At 42.2% G+C, this 16,639-nt stretch overlaps 1 protein-coding gene across 5 annotated transcripts in view; it reads right to left on the bottom strand.

The window, feature by feature from the left end:
* GPR50 (G protein-coupled receptor 50) overlaps nucleotides 1–16,639 on the bottom strand; it is a 44,673-nt gene that overhangs the window by 12,848 nt on the left and 15,186 nt on the right. The window contains exon 1 of one of the 5 annotated variants that reach the window (XM_038122703.1): nucleotides 1–16,639. This exon is cut by the window's right edge and continues 14,574 nt beyond it. The exons of the other annotated variants lie outside the window; for them this stretch is intronic. Within the exon in view, the coding sequence (XP_037978631.1) occupies nucleotides 1–43 (43 nt within the window). The 5' untranslated portion in view covers nucleotides 44–16,639. 5 annotated transcript variants of the gene reach the window in all.

Genomic DNA, 16,639 nt, shown 5'->3' on the forward strand with positions numbered 1-16,639 from the left:
CTTCAACATTTTTCAAGTTTCTAAAATGCCATTTAATGTTCATTTAAGTGCCTTTTAATGATTTCTTCCTGTGTTTTCCTGGAAGTTCTGACCCTTCAAATTAGAGAAAACCACAGTGCTGTAATTCTTATGGATTTCTATACTTAGCTCTTGTTAGTGGGATGTTTTTCATGAATGCAATTATGGCAACTGAATCTGCTAGTAATGGAGGAGTAAGTGGTGGTCTTGATCCAGCTCCTAATAAATACAAAAGAAGTGCTAAAAAGCCCTTTTTGCTTATGAGCCCCAGATTTCGGTCATTTCACTGTTATATCCACCAAACTCATCACTGTGAGATAGTGAGCCAACGCACACAAAATCTTGATTCCTTCTTGTATGAACTCCAAATTCTTGGACTAAAGATGGGCCTGGAAATACTGCCTGCCTTCACAGCACATCCCAGCAAGGCTGATGGAGAGCAAGTGTCAGAGTCAAGAGGGCCTCGGGGCCACCCCACAACTTGCCCAGAGTGAGAGGGAGCCTCAGCACCTCTGCCAGTGCCAGGTGATGTGCAGAGCCCCGGCTGCCATGTCTGACTCCGCAAGGACAGCACAGCTGGTGGCTACCTACTCCCTAAGGCAGCTTCTTGTGGGACACAGATGTCTTTGGGAAGAGTCTACACAAAACTCCACACAGCCAGAGGTCAGTCCACGTACCCAAAGTAGCACCTGACACCCTGGATGCCAGTGTTGCCCCCTGAATTCCAGCTGTCTACCCTCCTTTTCTGCCTGAAACCCCTGCTGAGTGGCACTACGTTATGTAAAGCAGCTGCCTCATCCACATCCAGGCTGTGTAGGAAGCACAGGCCAATGCCCTTACCCTCCCACACCGGCCACATAGGCACAGGGATGAGCTCTACCAGCCCACGTTAACTCCAGGCCCATTATTTATCACCTTGTTTGTAAAGTGTTCTCAAAGAGGAAAGACCCTGTATAAATATAAATATGAATTATTGCCAGCATCCACTGAAATGACAAACCAACATCCATCCTCTCCCAGTCCTAGCAGCTGTACCACCACCATTTGCCATCTGTTACTATTCTAGAAAAAAAAAATCTGTCAACTCAGGCTTAATAGATTTAGTAATGTTCTTTTGCTATTGGTGTTGGTCAAAGCGTGCTCCCGGAAAGGAGCTGTGTGCAAGCAACCAATTCCTAGGCAGCTGTCAGGCAGAGCATACAGTCAGATATGAACACACAGCCCATTTCAGTGTTAAAAATCTTGTCTGACTGCCCTGGGAGAGCCCTGTTGAACCACCACAGCTGAGCCTGGGAGGTGCTCCTGCTCCTCCTTGTGCCTCACCAGTACAGTCTGTTGACTAAACCGAGTGCCAGCACCAGTCACTACAACCACGGACATCCACTGCAAAGGAGCAGATGCGACCCTGCCACAATTAACAACTTGTCTTGGTCTCCCAGCCTTGACATACCAAGCATGAGTCTCTCTCCAGTCCCAGCTCTTCCTGCTTAGCTGAGGAGAATGGGAGGTGGTTTTTTTCCCTTACTATTTTTTTGAATTGCATATGGAAATGATGAAGCTACTAAGAAATAATCATCACACAAAAATGTTTCCGTTGATGAAGGCCATTTAGTGTTTAACTCATTCAGAACCAATTCTAGGTCACCTAAATGAAGGCTTGGGTGTTAGGGCAGTAGCAAGGTGATAATCACCTGTGCTTCTGCACAGCATTTGCCACTAGACTTAGGAAAAAGAAACATAATTTGAATCCAAATTATGTCCAAGGTGATAGCCTAGTTGTAGGCTACAGCACAGTCCTGGTATGCCTTACAGGGAGTGCTGTGCCCCAACTGATTGTCTTTTCTTCTGAAGATCTTAACATATTTTTTCAAACAACAAAAACCCATTGACTAGATTTAGATCATAGAATTCCCTAGAGCCCACATTTTTTTCTCCTGTGGCCTCATGCTGAACTTGGCACGAAGCAGGTACAGCTACAGTATGCAGAAGCAGTGGAGATGAGGCTGGGAAGAGAAATGGTGCCATGAGGGACAGCAAAGCAGCATGACTAAGGGCAATGAAAAAGGCTGAGACACCTGAAGTACTGTTCATCCAGCTTTCACAATCTGCTAGGAAGAGGAGTAATACTCTTTACAAAATAGACAGGCAAAGCAAGAGTCCCAAGATGTCATGGTTTCATCAAGACTGTGTGAACTGTGAGAGACATAGTGCATGCAAGTAGGAGAAAAGAAAGTAAAAGAAAATCTATTCTGGACCTCCTGGTTCATTCATAACTATTTACTAATCCCACTGGAAACTGAGAGTTACTTTCACCTGGAAACACTTTAGGACTCTGATACAATTACATAGGCAAAAGTCCAATGCAAACAGTTAAAGTTGGTTCAGTCAGAATATAAAGATACTGGAAAATAAAAAAAAACTCTCATGTCCTCATTTTCCAAGAAAGGAGTCCAAAAACATTGTTTCCCAGAACACCAGCAAAAGTTTCACTCCAGATATTCCACAGGGTTTACAGACCTCATGTCAAGCCTGGGTACAGGATGAACAACAAGAAACGATCAATGATATGAGAAACTTGGACTAGGGAGTCCCAAATGTATTGCTGGATGGCATCTGCTACTGTTCTTTTCCTAATGACTTACAAAACATTGAGGTGCAATGTGTGGGTCTATAAAAGGAGAAAAGATGTTCTTGCAGTAAAGTCCAGAGTAAATGTGTTCCAGCATGAGCCTGCGTGAACAAATGGTTCAAGTGGCGGTGCTCTAACACTGATCTCAGTGGGAGTCCAGTGGTGGATAATATCCAAGTGGCTTGAAGGCAAATAAGACTCCATGGGACAGTGACACCTAAATTACTGAAAGGAAGTAAGTAGTCAGACTTACAGGCAGCAATACACACATTCAAGGGCAGATCTCACACTTGTGGACAATACTTGAAGAGGCTGGCAGACACTTTGCTATCAACAGCTTCCAGGAGAAGAGCATTGCTGGATTCTGCTCTTATAAACTATGTTTTGCCCTCAGGAAAAAAGGAAAAATAAAGCTCCAGAAAGAATAAAAGATGCTGTAAAAAAGGCCATCCACATAAGCCAAAGAAACTCTGACGTATTTAGCTAAATTGCGTAATCCTGGAATACCCCTGAGTCCTACTTTCTAATCTGTAGTGATAAGGGCAGGCCTACTTTTAGAGTTGTATAACCACCATCAATTGATGATGCTTTCAGCGTCCCCTTAAAAATTTTCCCCTCCTTTCCCTTTTTCTCCCTAATGAAATTTCTCAGCAAGAAATAAATCACAGACATTTCTTTTCTCTGAAACTACTTAACATCCACATCCACACTTCCAAACTTCAAAGTGGTAATGTGTTCACTTGAGCCTCACGATTCCCATCAGGAACCCAGGAGATGAGGGCTGCATGCAGCCCTTTAATGCTAATCCTGAGTGGACCTTTCAAGCCAGTTGGAGGTTGGTAAAGGAGAATTTGTTCTCTACCTCCATGTTTGTATAGCCAAGGGTGTGACTATAAAACCAATCAGCAATAACAGAGTTGGAGGGACCCTGGGAGGTCTAATGATCATCCCCCTCAGCCACAGGTCTTAAAAACTAATGACAAGGAGGAGCCTTTCTTCACTTGGAACAGGCTGTCTAGGTAAATGGTGGAATCTCCATCCCTTCAAGTGTTCCAAAAGTGTGAGGATGTGGCACAGGGGGGTATATAGCTCAGTGGAGAACATGGCAGTGCTGGGCTAATGGTTGGACTTGATGACCTTAGAGTTCTTTCCCAACCTTAATGAATCTATGATTTCTATAAGTACATTGCCCTAACTCAAATCCAAGCTACCTTCCACCCTACTGGCTACCATTAAAAAAAAAAAAAAAAAAAGCTTTATGCATGTGCTGGTTGAGTAAACTCAGAAACAAAGAAATAACTCAGCTCCTTCAGTCAGTGAGATCTCTCCTCCGGCAGGGGCAAAATAGAGGGAAAAGCTATAGCTTTTCACACTGCCTTTTGCTCCTGAAGTGTTGGAATTTCTGTCAGTTTTAGAGGTCATGCTTTCATTTGCCACCCTCTCCAAAGACAAGAGAAATGGTCAAGTTTGCTAAATTTCTAAAAGGAAAACCATCTATCAGTCTCTGCAATTTCTGAAAAGTCCTCTTCTCCCCTCCTATATTGCTTTATCTAACAGCATTTTTTGAAGAGCTGTCATTCATTAAGCATAAGATATTAATTCCTGCCTTCAAGTCTCTTCAGAGCCATTTATGACCCTCCATTTCCTCTCCTTAGGATTCCCTGCTACTTTTCATTTAATTGCTGAAACCCCATGTTGTTATCTGTCCCCAGTAAAGTAATTTTGTTTATGAACTAACTCCAAAGTAAGAGAAGTTTTAAGGATTAAATGAAGCGTGGGCTTAATACAGAGTCTTCTAGGGAGAAGTATTTGTAACAAATACCAATGCCATACATTCAGCATGAAATCTTCAGGGCAGTGGGAATATCATGTATCATTAAAGATACTTTACTAAGAGGGGGTTGATTTGGCAGGGTTAGAAAGGATGAGGGTTTCTAGTCCTCAGCAGCAGTGTAACACAGACATATCCGATACGGAACGAAAACTCATAGCATGTTTCCCACCTCCTCCTTCAAAGGGAACCCCAAAAGCACAGAAACACAGAGAGGACAGGGAGACATAAGGCAAGGTTAGTGTGCATTATGAAGAGCTTTGCAGAAATTATGTCCAAAAATTTGCTTGGCACGTTGCGGGCAATGGATGAGAGCTTTGCACATTAATGAGCAGAGTCCAGCAAACAGTCTCTGCTTCCCAAGCAGAGCTGGCAGCATGCAATGATATGGTGTGTATTTCCCTGTCAGGCATGGGAGCACAGCAGTGTTGGTTGCACATTCATTTAGGTAGCTCAAGAAAGATCCTGAGAGTATGGGAGTCACCATCAACCCATCAGGACCATCCTTGTACAACAGACACATGAAACGTCTAACACTGAAATAGCTCAGATGAGTTCTGTATGTACTCTAAGGAATCGGGGGGTCATTTGTAACATCAGAGTTAGCAGAACCAGGATTTGCAGCTTCAATAACAGATTTACCCAAAATAACAGAGCCCAGCTCTTGCAGCAAACTCTCCAGTCTGGACCACCCAAGAGCCTCCCCAGGGTCACACCGTGCCCAGGCCATCACATCACCCAGCCCTGGCTGCCACGTCTCCCCGCTCTGGGGCAGAGGAGGATGAGCCCCAAGGAGCATGGGCCATGTCTGCTGACTCAGCAGGGCTCACAGCCCTCAACTGGGAGCACAGTGCAGAAACACACAGTGTTCACTGCACTGCAGTGAAAAACAAACCTCCCGTGATTGCCAGAAGTCAGTGTCTTGGCACTGGGAGCACAGGGCGTGGAGTTTAACTGCTAATTAGGACAGGACAGCAGCAGGGGGAGAACAGGGGAAGAGGCTGGCTTTGGCTCCCTCAGGAGTTGAAAGGTTTTCCCAAATTCAGCCACATAACACATCCTTTAAAAGGAGAGCAATGGCTTCTTCTATGTTAGCAACAAAGCAGAAACTCTCATGCCAGCACTGCCTTCTGATACTAGCTGTCCTTTTATCATCTATTCAGGAATGAAACTCTCACAAGGCAGAGTTATATCAAATGACAAATAACAGCTGTAGGGAAAAGAAAAAAGTGTTGCACTTCATTAGAACTCTGTATGACTCTGACAACCAGAAACACACTGCCAAAGTGGCAAACACAGCCAAAAAGACAAGAGAGATCTCACAGCAGCTGTTAAACCAAATGGGAACTTGTTAAAATTAAGGGCCATTTCCCCTCTTTCATATTTAGTCTCAAAACATCATGTAAAGAAATTCAACCTCTTACAAAGACAGACTGAGTCATTAGCGCAGAAGAGATGCGACACCCTTGCAAAGTTTTCAGTTTAAAAGGAAGCAGTTAATACCCAAGCAGTTCCTAAAACCCTATGAATATGTTAATCTGGTATCAGCTTAAACCCTCAATATTAAAGTAATAAATCTTACCAGACTGAATTTTACTGCTGTTCACTTGGTGTTACAATATTCCATTATAACATGCAAGCATTCAACATGGAGGATGCTGATGGGCCTGTAGCAGCAGTGCCATCCTGGAACAGACTACCAGAGAGGTCAAAGCCATACCTGTCACCACCTATCAGCACTCCCAAATTCTCTATGCCACCAGGCACTGATGACATGGCACTGGTGACTACACCGTGAAAGCAGCTGGGATTGTGGGGGAACAGGATTGTATTAAGAACTACACTAGTCACACCTGGAGTTGTTTTGGTAGAGGTACCACAGAAACCACAGGGAATACTTGGGGCTAAAAAGTATCCTGCAAGCCAAGCTGTACATTTTGCAAGAAGGATGCTGATTTCTAGAGGGGACAGGATGATTTTGCTTCAATCAGGCTCCTAATAAACACTGGCAAACCAAACAAATTAAGTACATAACCAACAGCCAGTTCCAGATTATCCCACAGCAGGAGAGTGCAGTGCTGACAGGTTTTGTTCTCTATTTCTTTAGAGGACAGAAGGTGATTGCACTGTGTAATTCTGCATTTAATTAGTAAGAACTAGTCTTATATTGGAGAACTGAATGTAAGGACAAACAAGAGACACATTCTTGTTCCAAGCAAGGACTTTTCCAGTTAATCGCCAGGCAGCATGAGCAAACCGCTGCCTCTGCATGTTTCAGCTTCCTGCTCTGCCAGCAAAAGATCTGCCTCCAGTGGATTCACTGATACCTACAAGTACCAGGATGTCATTGACTGGAAAGCAGAATAGAAATTGAAACATTTCCAACAAGCTCACCTTCTGCTCTCGGGAGTCCTCCCACACTGAGCACTTCGCTCCATACAGCGCTGTGCAGAGCGGGCTCAGGGGCCTGCGACACGCAAGGACAACCAAAGAAGTGGGATATAACTGGCAGAAGCACATCCCTGTTTATCAGTCCTGGAGTTCCCCACAATCCCCCACACCCAGAGTAGTTTAGATGAGAAATGCTGAATGCAGCACATGCAACTTTAAATTCCATAGGCAACACTCTTCCCACCAGCTCTGTGGAGTCATTCCCCCACCATGGTACCAGAGGAACATTTCCTGTTGAGAGGTTGCTGCTGACTTCAAGTAAAACTAACTCACCTTCAATGTCTCAGGTTAGAAGATGAAAACTCATTATGGGCAAGAAGTTATTAGCAGAAGTCTCCTCTAAACCCATATCTTCCTCTAAATCCCTAATGGCTTCAGCGACACCAGCAAAGGCAGGGACAATAGCTGGCATACATGTTTCTTGGAAGAATTTGAAAAATATAACACCAGGGAATTAGCAAGGAATCCTCAAAAGATGGACATGTTAGAAATATTCCAAAGGTGAAAAAAGTCTCCATCACTGGTTGGACTTCAAGTGACACCAGAACCTCTGTCTATGAGGAATCTCCAATCCTCTGTCAAAGGAAACTAAAATGAGGAAAACAAAGGCTGCCAAGACAACTCCAAGCAAGCACACCATGGAGCCTGGAGCAGGTATCCTGAAAGGAAACTCAAGAGCTGGCACTGAATAATGATGGACACATAAAAATGCGCAATTGATAGAGGCAACTTCTACTACAGGCATGTTCTGCAGTAGCCTACAACAATGATTAGTCCCAGAAATTAGTTTACAAAGAAATGGTACATTCACAGAAGAAGAAAAAGTTGCCATGAAAAAATAAAACTAAACAAAATCTGATTTAAAAAATATTAAGAGGGCAGTAAACATAGTTTTATGCAGAGCAACCACCATGCAATACAGCAATACAGTTAAATTCTGAGTTACCTAAATTGTCATCTAAGGGAAAAAAAAAAAAATAAAGACAAAGAGGTTGAAATGGTGTTAGCCAACACAGATAAATCGGTTGACTAATGGACTTGATGCTGACTTAATCTTCTTTTTGGCAGCACCCTGAAAAGCCTGCTTTTTTGCCTTTCCTTACCTAAATGAAATTAACCTATTCCAGAAAATTAAGAACAATTTATCAAGCCACTGAAGACAGACTGCTTGTTGGATCTGGATCTGTATTATGCCATCCAAAACACAAGATAAACTTTGCAATTCAAAAAACCTGAAAATTGAAGGATTGGTAAAGTGTGGCATCTGGAGTGTCACTGCTCTTTCCTCACACACTTCCTGGCACACTCCAGCACACAGGTTGTACAAATAACCTTCTGTTTGGAACAAGAGTGTTTGGCTCCTGCTACAACACAATTTGTTCTTCATTACCTCAGAAAATGTAATTTCCAGTGCATCAAACAAGAAGAAATTTGGGAGCAGAATATTTCACTGTGACTTCAAGCTCTTTTACTTTCATTATAAAACTAAAGTGTTGGGTTGGGGCTTTTTTCAAGAAAGTTTTACATGAAAACCTTAATTTCTGAAGATGTCAAAACCACTATTTTGTTCTTCCTCAAAACACAAAGAAAAATATTGTTTTCTGCAAAAAGGAATCTAGGAAATTGATTACATAATTGTTCACCAACAAAGGTTTTTCTGTAAAACATTATCATCTTGCACTCATTTGAGGACCTGCAGTGCTGCCATTGCTCATGCCCTGGAAGAAAACACAGAAACACATCTGCATCTCAACATTTCAGAAACATCATTGGTTTGAAAGCCAACAGGGAAAAACCTAAGAGTAAAAATTAAAGGCCACATTTTCTTCACGAATTAACTGGTCACATTCTATAATGAAGGCTAACAAAGAAAATTTGGCTGAAGAATTGGCTGGATTCAGAATGCTCCATCATAAAGGAAATCCTCTCAGAGAAACCCCAGTTTGGCACATCTTTCCTCTCAACCTTTGAGCTCTGCCTGCAGCATGCAATAAAAATATGCAATTATCTTTTAAACTTTTAATGGTGATTTTTAACTTGGGACATGAAGGAGGGCAGGAGGAAACATGCTCAAGAATAACAAAAAGGGTTCAATTAAAAGGGTTTTAAGTGAGAAAAAGGCTGATGAAAACACAAAGGTTGGACTACATGCCTACATCAATACAACTGAATGGAATTCCCACCCTCCTGCAGAACTCACAGATGTGACTGCAAGGCCTGGCATCACCAATGAAAGCAATGGGAGCTGATGAGTAGTGTCCCCTCCTTCTGCAGCGCCTGCTTGCTGCAGTCAGCAGGACAGTTCCCTCTCTAACGTGAGGCTGCATTCAATGAGTAGAGAAAAACCAGGAGTAAGAGCAGAATGTGCAGGATAATACTTAAAACTGCTGTTTGTTCACTTTAAACTCATAAGTCCCCCTCAGATTCATTCTGGGGTGGATGTGACAGCAGAAGGAAAATGACAGCCCCTCCCAATTCCCTCTGTTGTTTTCATACAGGATTGGGCTGAAGGCAAAGCCCAGGAGACAGGTTGTGAGGGAGGAAGGGGACCAGGATGGATGGAATGCTGGGGAAGTCAGAGGGCGGGGGCACTGCACACTCTCTCTAGAGACCCAAAAAGTACAGCTGTCTTCAACTTTTGACACTTTGGGAACCAAGCAAGACCCCTGTCAGCAGAAGCACAAGGCTCAGCCCTGCCCCTGCAGACAGCAGAGCAAGACATAATGACACATCTGCATTTCACATTATCCATTTAAGCCAGGATTCACATATTTTTTCCCCTCAGATTGCTGTGTCATGGGAAGCCAAACCCTGTTCTCACTGAACTAGTGTGACCTCTGCAAGGAGAAGCAGTAGGTCCTAAAATGCTCCTTCATTTCCCTACAGGCAGGGCTGGAAATTGAAATGCTCTGTCCAGTGCACGCAGCCTGAGCCAGGGTGAGCATGCTGGAGACTGCATGGGAACAAGTCCTCTGGAAAGAAACCCAACTTTGCTATTTCCTGGATGTTGGGTCCAGCCTCTTTGGGCACACGATGAGAAAGATGCTTTGTGCCTTACCTCACCACAGTGCATCCTACAACACGTTTTGGGGTGACGTGTCCACAGCCCACACCCACTAGCTACAGGCTATAACAGTACCTGCTCTAAATATTTATCCTCCCTCACTTACACATTCTCCTGCAATGCACAAATGGTGTATAAAGATGGCATCAGGATTAATTTGGATTGTTATCCATGGAGAGGGGTTTGTAAAGGAAGGCAAAGCTGGCTCCTCTCTGTATTAGGAAGAAAAGGGAAAACACATTGGGAAGGTTACTATGCTGCTGACACCATTTAAAGTCCAGGAAAAGAAAGCCCTACTTTAGTAGTCTTCTGATCATTTACAGATTTCTTTCCATGGATGTGGTCATATGTTTACAACAATATTTGCAGCTGCTGCAACAGTCACATAAACATTGAAAGGACACAAATTCAAAAGTTCAAATAATGACATTCTTTTAATTATGATTAATGTTCATTACTAACCATCCCAGAACCAATACTCTGGAGATGTATTTTGCAAACTTGAATGACATAATGTGAATTACCCACATAATATCAAACACAAAACTAGGTATTTCATAAAGCCCAGGTTGGAAGCCACGAATTTCTTCAACTCTGTAGCACTTAGGGTATGCAGTTGTTTAGATAATTACACAGATTTTGACTCTGGCACAGAGTATCATGTGAATGATCATCTATCTACACACATTTCCCAGAGACACAATTGCAGAGGCCTTAATGCAGAACACCACACAACTCCATGTGGAAAAAAAATAACAAAAATCAAGCATACTTTATCACAGAATCATAGAAAACCAGGCTGGAAAGGGGCCCTAAGGATCATCTGGTCCATCCTTTCTTGGGAAAAAGAAATCTCCCCAAGACATTGTTGAGGCACTGAAAAGATGTGGAAAACTTGAAAGAGGACTCATTCCGAGAGCATAAATCATCATGCTCTTAAAGATAACAGAATTGGATGATTATTTCTCACTAGGAAAAGCAGAAAAGCATTTTATGAGACTCATAAATCCACATCCCACAGACAAGGGAATCCTTACCATTCCTCTCTTTCTCATTTCTACCCCTCTCCCTTGATGCTTTCTTCTATTTTTCAATGAAAAATAGGAAAAGTGAGTGCAGTGGGAAACCTGATGTGGTGGGAAAACTAACCCACTTGGTACTTCCCTTCCCACTACTGACAAGTCTCAAGGGTAAATTCCCTCCTTCCCCTTTTATGGGAAGGGACATTCCCAACAGGGCTGATCCTGGTGTACTGAAGGAAGCATGAACACTCACACTGCTTCTGTGGCAACAACATCAGCACCATTCCTTTCAAAATGCTTCTGAAGGATGGATTTAGCAGGGGATTATAGGTAACCTTATAAGAAATTGTTTCTGGTGCTTTTCCATTCTTCAAACTCCATCTCATCCCATCCCACAGCATTAACTGTCCTGTTTTCAAGTTTTAGGAGGATAAAGAGCATCAAGCACCACAAAAAAAAAAAAAAAGAAAACAAACCTGCAGAAAGTACCCACTCATAAAGTAACTTAAAATTCTTCCTCTTGATTGGGAATATACTTGTATACATCTGAAGTGTCTGAATTCACATAGTTATGTCTGATATAATAAATAAAAAGTTTCCCCAGAAATCATATGGAGCACTAATGCAAGAGGCTGCAATACACGGAGCTGTAGAAAGCTTCCATTTTGACTGTTTTCATTTTGGTTCAGTACCCTGAATTTTCAGGTCTCTCTATAAAAAATGCCTTGGGCTTTCTGAATGCTGCTAGAAGCAAAGTTTTCAGAAAGCCAGGTAAATAAGGTCAGTATTTGCCACACTGAATAAATGCACAGAGGTCAGTTAAGGTAGTGTTTTCTCACACCTCATGGAGACCAAAGGGTTGATGAATGCTCTGAGCCCAAGAACAGCCACATCAAAGCAGACCTGAGGGTCATCTGGTGCCGTGCCCCGTACCACCACTGCCAGAAGGAGCTGCCTCATGGAAAAGTTCCATTTTACCTTATATGCACATTTACATTTTTCAGCTGTAATAGTGTTTTGACAAGCTGCAATCGACCTCCAGTCTGAAGTGAATTTTGCCTTTTTGTTCCAATTTTAAACATCAAAACCCAAATCTGGACATGACAATTCCCCATAGTCCAGAAATTAAGAGTCGAAGACATTCACTTCCTAAAAAAATATACAAGGCCAAATTTGTCATCTTTCTCTGCTTTCCCCATTTGGTAGAGGGGAATAATCCCATACAATAGCACATGTCTGATAGGATTTTCATGGGGAAATTAGAGTCTTATATCTAGAGAAGGAGAAGCCCTACATTACTAAGGTTTCCTCTGCCACCAAGGGAAAGAAACATTGCCTCCTGGTGATTAATACTGTAATTATTATTATAAATTCTGAAACGCTATGAATTACGAGGTACGTCTTCTTTAAATGGGCACCATCGTTAGTGCAAGTTGATTTGAACCAATGATTTATTCATGGCTTAATAAGCCTGTTTGCTTCAGATGCTCAGCACATTTTGCTCAGTATATTGTATTACTGGCTGGTTGCTATAAACAGTCCATTTAAATTTAGAGAGAAGCTTTTGGAAAAGTTCTATTTCTAACAGATACGTGAATTAGAACACTAACTGCATTGATCGGGAACTACTGGTTTCCTCTAAAGGCTTTAACATTTACCTGTGTGCCTCAGGTTCTCAAAAATGTTCACAGGTTCTAGCTGAAGTTCCCATTCAAATAAGACTTTTATTCAGGCCAATCCTAATATTCAGTCAATTAAAGATCAAGAGGAAGTCTGCCAGACGGCACTGCCAAATTGTGAAATTTCTGCAAATAAATCAGAATCAGACTTCCCCATCGTGGTGTTAATAAAATACATCCAGCCTCGCCAATAAATCTGCAGTACCTTTCTCCATGTTCAGAAGTAAAAAAGCTTTGGCTTTACTGGCCTTGTTGCAAAGCAGATCTTAACCAAAATTAGCTACGGAAGAAGAGAAAAAAGTCTTTAAAATTTGGCCAGATACACTTTTGTCAAGAAATAATACCTTTTTAACCACTGTGAAATTAAAATGTACTTTTTAAACTGATGTTCTTCCAAAGTTCAGGCTTGAAGGTGTTGGAGAAAAACCAGACTACAGCACTGATGATGTACAGAGCTCTATAACCAGCTCCTCTTGGGCTACTTCATATTTTAATTTTTAAAGATATTGCCAGGAACCAAATACAGATGTTTGCTCTCCACACTGCCTACAGCACTTTATAAGGGTCATATGCCATTCCCTCTCCTGAAATTTCCATGCTGCAGTTTCTTAATTGGTCATCGTTTTCAAGATGACAGTTTTTACTTGGCTCTTTGAAGAAGGAAACATTTCTAAAAGAAGCATCACAGTCAAGTATGTATAATGCTGGGAGAAGCAACACCTGCTCCCTATTATACTCCTTTCCTCTACTCAGAGCAAGAGATGAAGTTACATGTATGTTAAGAGCATTTGCTTGTTTGAAACCTTTTTTTCTGAATGGTGTGAAAAATTAGAATCTAAATCAAACATGAATTAGATAAAGCCATAAGCTGGAGTCATGGGACAGCGATTGTCCCAATGCTGGGCACTGGTCAGGCACACACCTGGAATGCTGAGTTCAGTTTTGGGCCGCTCACAAGGACATTGAGGGGCTGAAGTGTGTCCAGAGAAGGACAATGGAGCTGGGGAAGGGTCTGGAGCACAAGTCTGATGAGGAGCAGCTGAGGGAGCTGAGGATGTTTATCCCAGAGAAAAAGAGGCTTAGTGGGGACCTTATCACTCTCTACAACTGCCTGAAAAGAGGTTGTACCCAGGTGGGGGTCAGGCTCTTTTCCCAGGTAAGAAGCAACGGACAAGAGGAAATGGCCTCAAGTTGCTCCAGGGTAGGTTTAGATTGAATATTATGAAAAATTTCTTTACCAAAAGGGTGGCCAACCTTTGGAACACACTGCCCAGGGACATAGTAAAGTCATTATCCTGTCAGGGATTTAGAAGACATGTAGATGTGGCATTTAGGATGTGGTTAAGTGATGAAGATGGCAGTGCTGGGTTAATGGTAGAATCTTGGAGGTCTCTTCCAACCTAAACGATTATATGACTCTCTGATATATTGGTATCCTAGTGATGCAATCATTATTAACCAGTACATTTCAAGAAAACATCAGGCTATCAATTAGTATGCAAAAAGTCCATTGTTTAGCTCAAACAACTTGGCTGGCTGTATCTCCATCGTCTCAGAACAACACTGAAACATGCATCCTTATGTGATCCCTTTAGCCTTTAAAGCATCTGTTCGTATAAACCCCTGCCTGAGCTGCCAGAATCACTGATAAAACAATTTACTGTTTTTTAGAAGTTGCAACTTTTGGTAAGATGACAAGGCACATGATACACTTGTGTTGGTGTATGAGTGCCTGGCCCAACAGGGCTGGTTTTGTGTGTTTTTGAAACACTTGACTTTGAACAATAGAAAACAAAAATCTGTTTTTCAACATAGATAAAAGACAATAAAAGTTATATAAATAAATAAATATTAAGTTAGTAATTAATAGGTATCACACTCTCAGGTTCCAATGCAGCTGTAATGACAGATGAGATTGTGCATGGAGATATTCAGAGATTAACAAAGACTGGCAGAAGAGAGCAAATATTTTCCATGCTGTGAAACCCAGCTCATTGGCTTTACATTGCTTCCCAGAGTGAAACCATCTTGGCCTACTTCCATGGGAGTGTCACAGGAGAGGGAAACTGAGATGAAGACTCATGGCAGGCAAACCTAAGCACCAGACTTGATCTCACCCTTTCCTTTTAAACCCTATATAAATCCATTCATATGGACAACAGCTTATGTTTCTGAACAATGATTCAGAACACAGATCTTAAGTCAGAAGGCAACATGCTGCTTCACAAATTAATTTTGGACTCTTCTTGCTCTATTTCTGCCTTTTTGCTGCTTAAAACTAGCTGTGTTTTGTTGCTCTGCTAAACTGTTTTAATGTAGGTCATTTACTACCCAGACGAAGGGCAAAAGTAGAGGTGCTTGATCTCTTTACTGCACAATCTTGCAGCATTTTCAAAATCTGTATGAAGATTGCCTTGTCCTGCTTTGAATTTTATCTGGCTTCTTGCTTCTCAAGACGCTCACAACCCAATTACAGGCAGACACTGTTAGTCCCTGAAAAAATTAATACAGCAGGATTGTGAGGAAGGCAGGGAAGTACAAGAGGCATAAGGAACAGATCTGATGCATTAGCAGATATCTACCTTTTGGATTCATACACTTAATATATTTAAACAAGCCATAAACATTTGCAAACTTAAGTGTTACTGGACTGATGAGTTACAATACACTTTTTGATAGAAAATGCAGAAGAATTGTGCTCTTGGTGGTGGAGATTGGAAGTTTCTGAATGTCAGCAGCTTTCCACAGCTTAGAAATGCACTTAAAAGCTAAAATAATTTTAGATGAAGGGAGAAAGAATGAGACAAAGAAACTAATATGATGTGAGGGGAAACTAAAGCTCCACAGACAGGTGATCTGTAGGTCTCACATCCTACCACCAGCACTTCTCACAAGGAAGAAGCATTGTCCCTGATGCAGCTCTTAAAATGCAAACTGGGCACTTCTGACAGAAATAAAGTAAACCAGATGATGGGATAGTGTCATGCTTTACCTCAGCAAGTAACTGAACACCACGCAGCTGCTCACTCATCTCCTTCCAGGGGAATGGGAGAGTGAATGAGGGAGAGGTAAAAATTGTGTGTTGAGAAAAAGACAGTTTAATAGCACAGAAATGGAAGTGATAAAAATAATAGAATTAGAATATGCAAAGTAAGTGATGCACAATGCAATTGCTCACCACCTGACAAGTGATGCCCAGCCAGTCCCTGAGCAGCAGCCCCTGGCCAGCTTTGCCCATAATTTATAGGCTGAGCATGACACCAGAGAGTCTGGAATATCCCTTTGGTCAGCTGGGGTCAGCTGTCCTGGCTATGCCCCATCTAGCTTCTTATGCTCCCCTTGCTGGCAGGGCAGCATGAGAAGCTGAAAAGTCCTTGAGTTAGTGTAAACACTAACTCAAGCTTAGCAACAACTAAAACATCAGCGTGTTATCAAGATCCTAAATCCAAACCCCAGCACTGGGTTCCAATTAACCCCACCCCAGCTGAAACCAGGACACAAACATGGACACAAACACATCTTAGCTTCTTTCAGGCACCCCAGCTCTAAAAATCTCCTTGTCTAGGACAGAGAAAGCAGCACATAGTCTGTCAGAAGTGTATTAGTCTGGCAGCAGTTCCCTGGAAAGGAGGCTCTTTTTACAGTCCACAGCTCGCCATCATCCTAAAGAAATCACATCTTCTGTCTTCCTTTCACAAGGGTGAAAGACAAACATTACCAGGCCCAGTTTTGTGGAAGGGATATCAATAGCATTGGGGTTTGTTCACAGCTGCCCAGAAAGCCAGCACAAGAGCTTTCTAACCACTCACACCCACCACAAAAGGAAACTGAAAACTGTTCTTGACAAGCACACAGCCACAGAGATCACAGGCAGAGCCATATGAAAGGGGCTGTATACAAGCCAAAGCTACTTTCTTCTTTTTTGCCACTGAAGGACACTTCAGC

This window comes from Motacilla alba, chromosome 4A, assembly GCF_015832195.1.
Source record: "Motacilla alba alba isolate MOTALB_02 chromosome 4A, Motacilla_alba_V1.0_pri, whole genome shotgun sequence".
Classification (NCBI taxonomy): domain Eukaryota; kingdom Metazoa; phylum Chordata; class Aves; order Passeriformes; family Motacillidae; genus Motacilla; species Motacilla alba.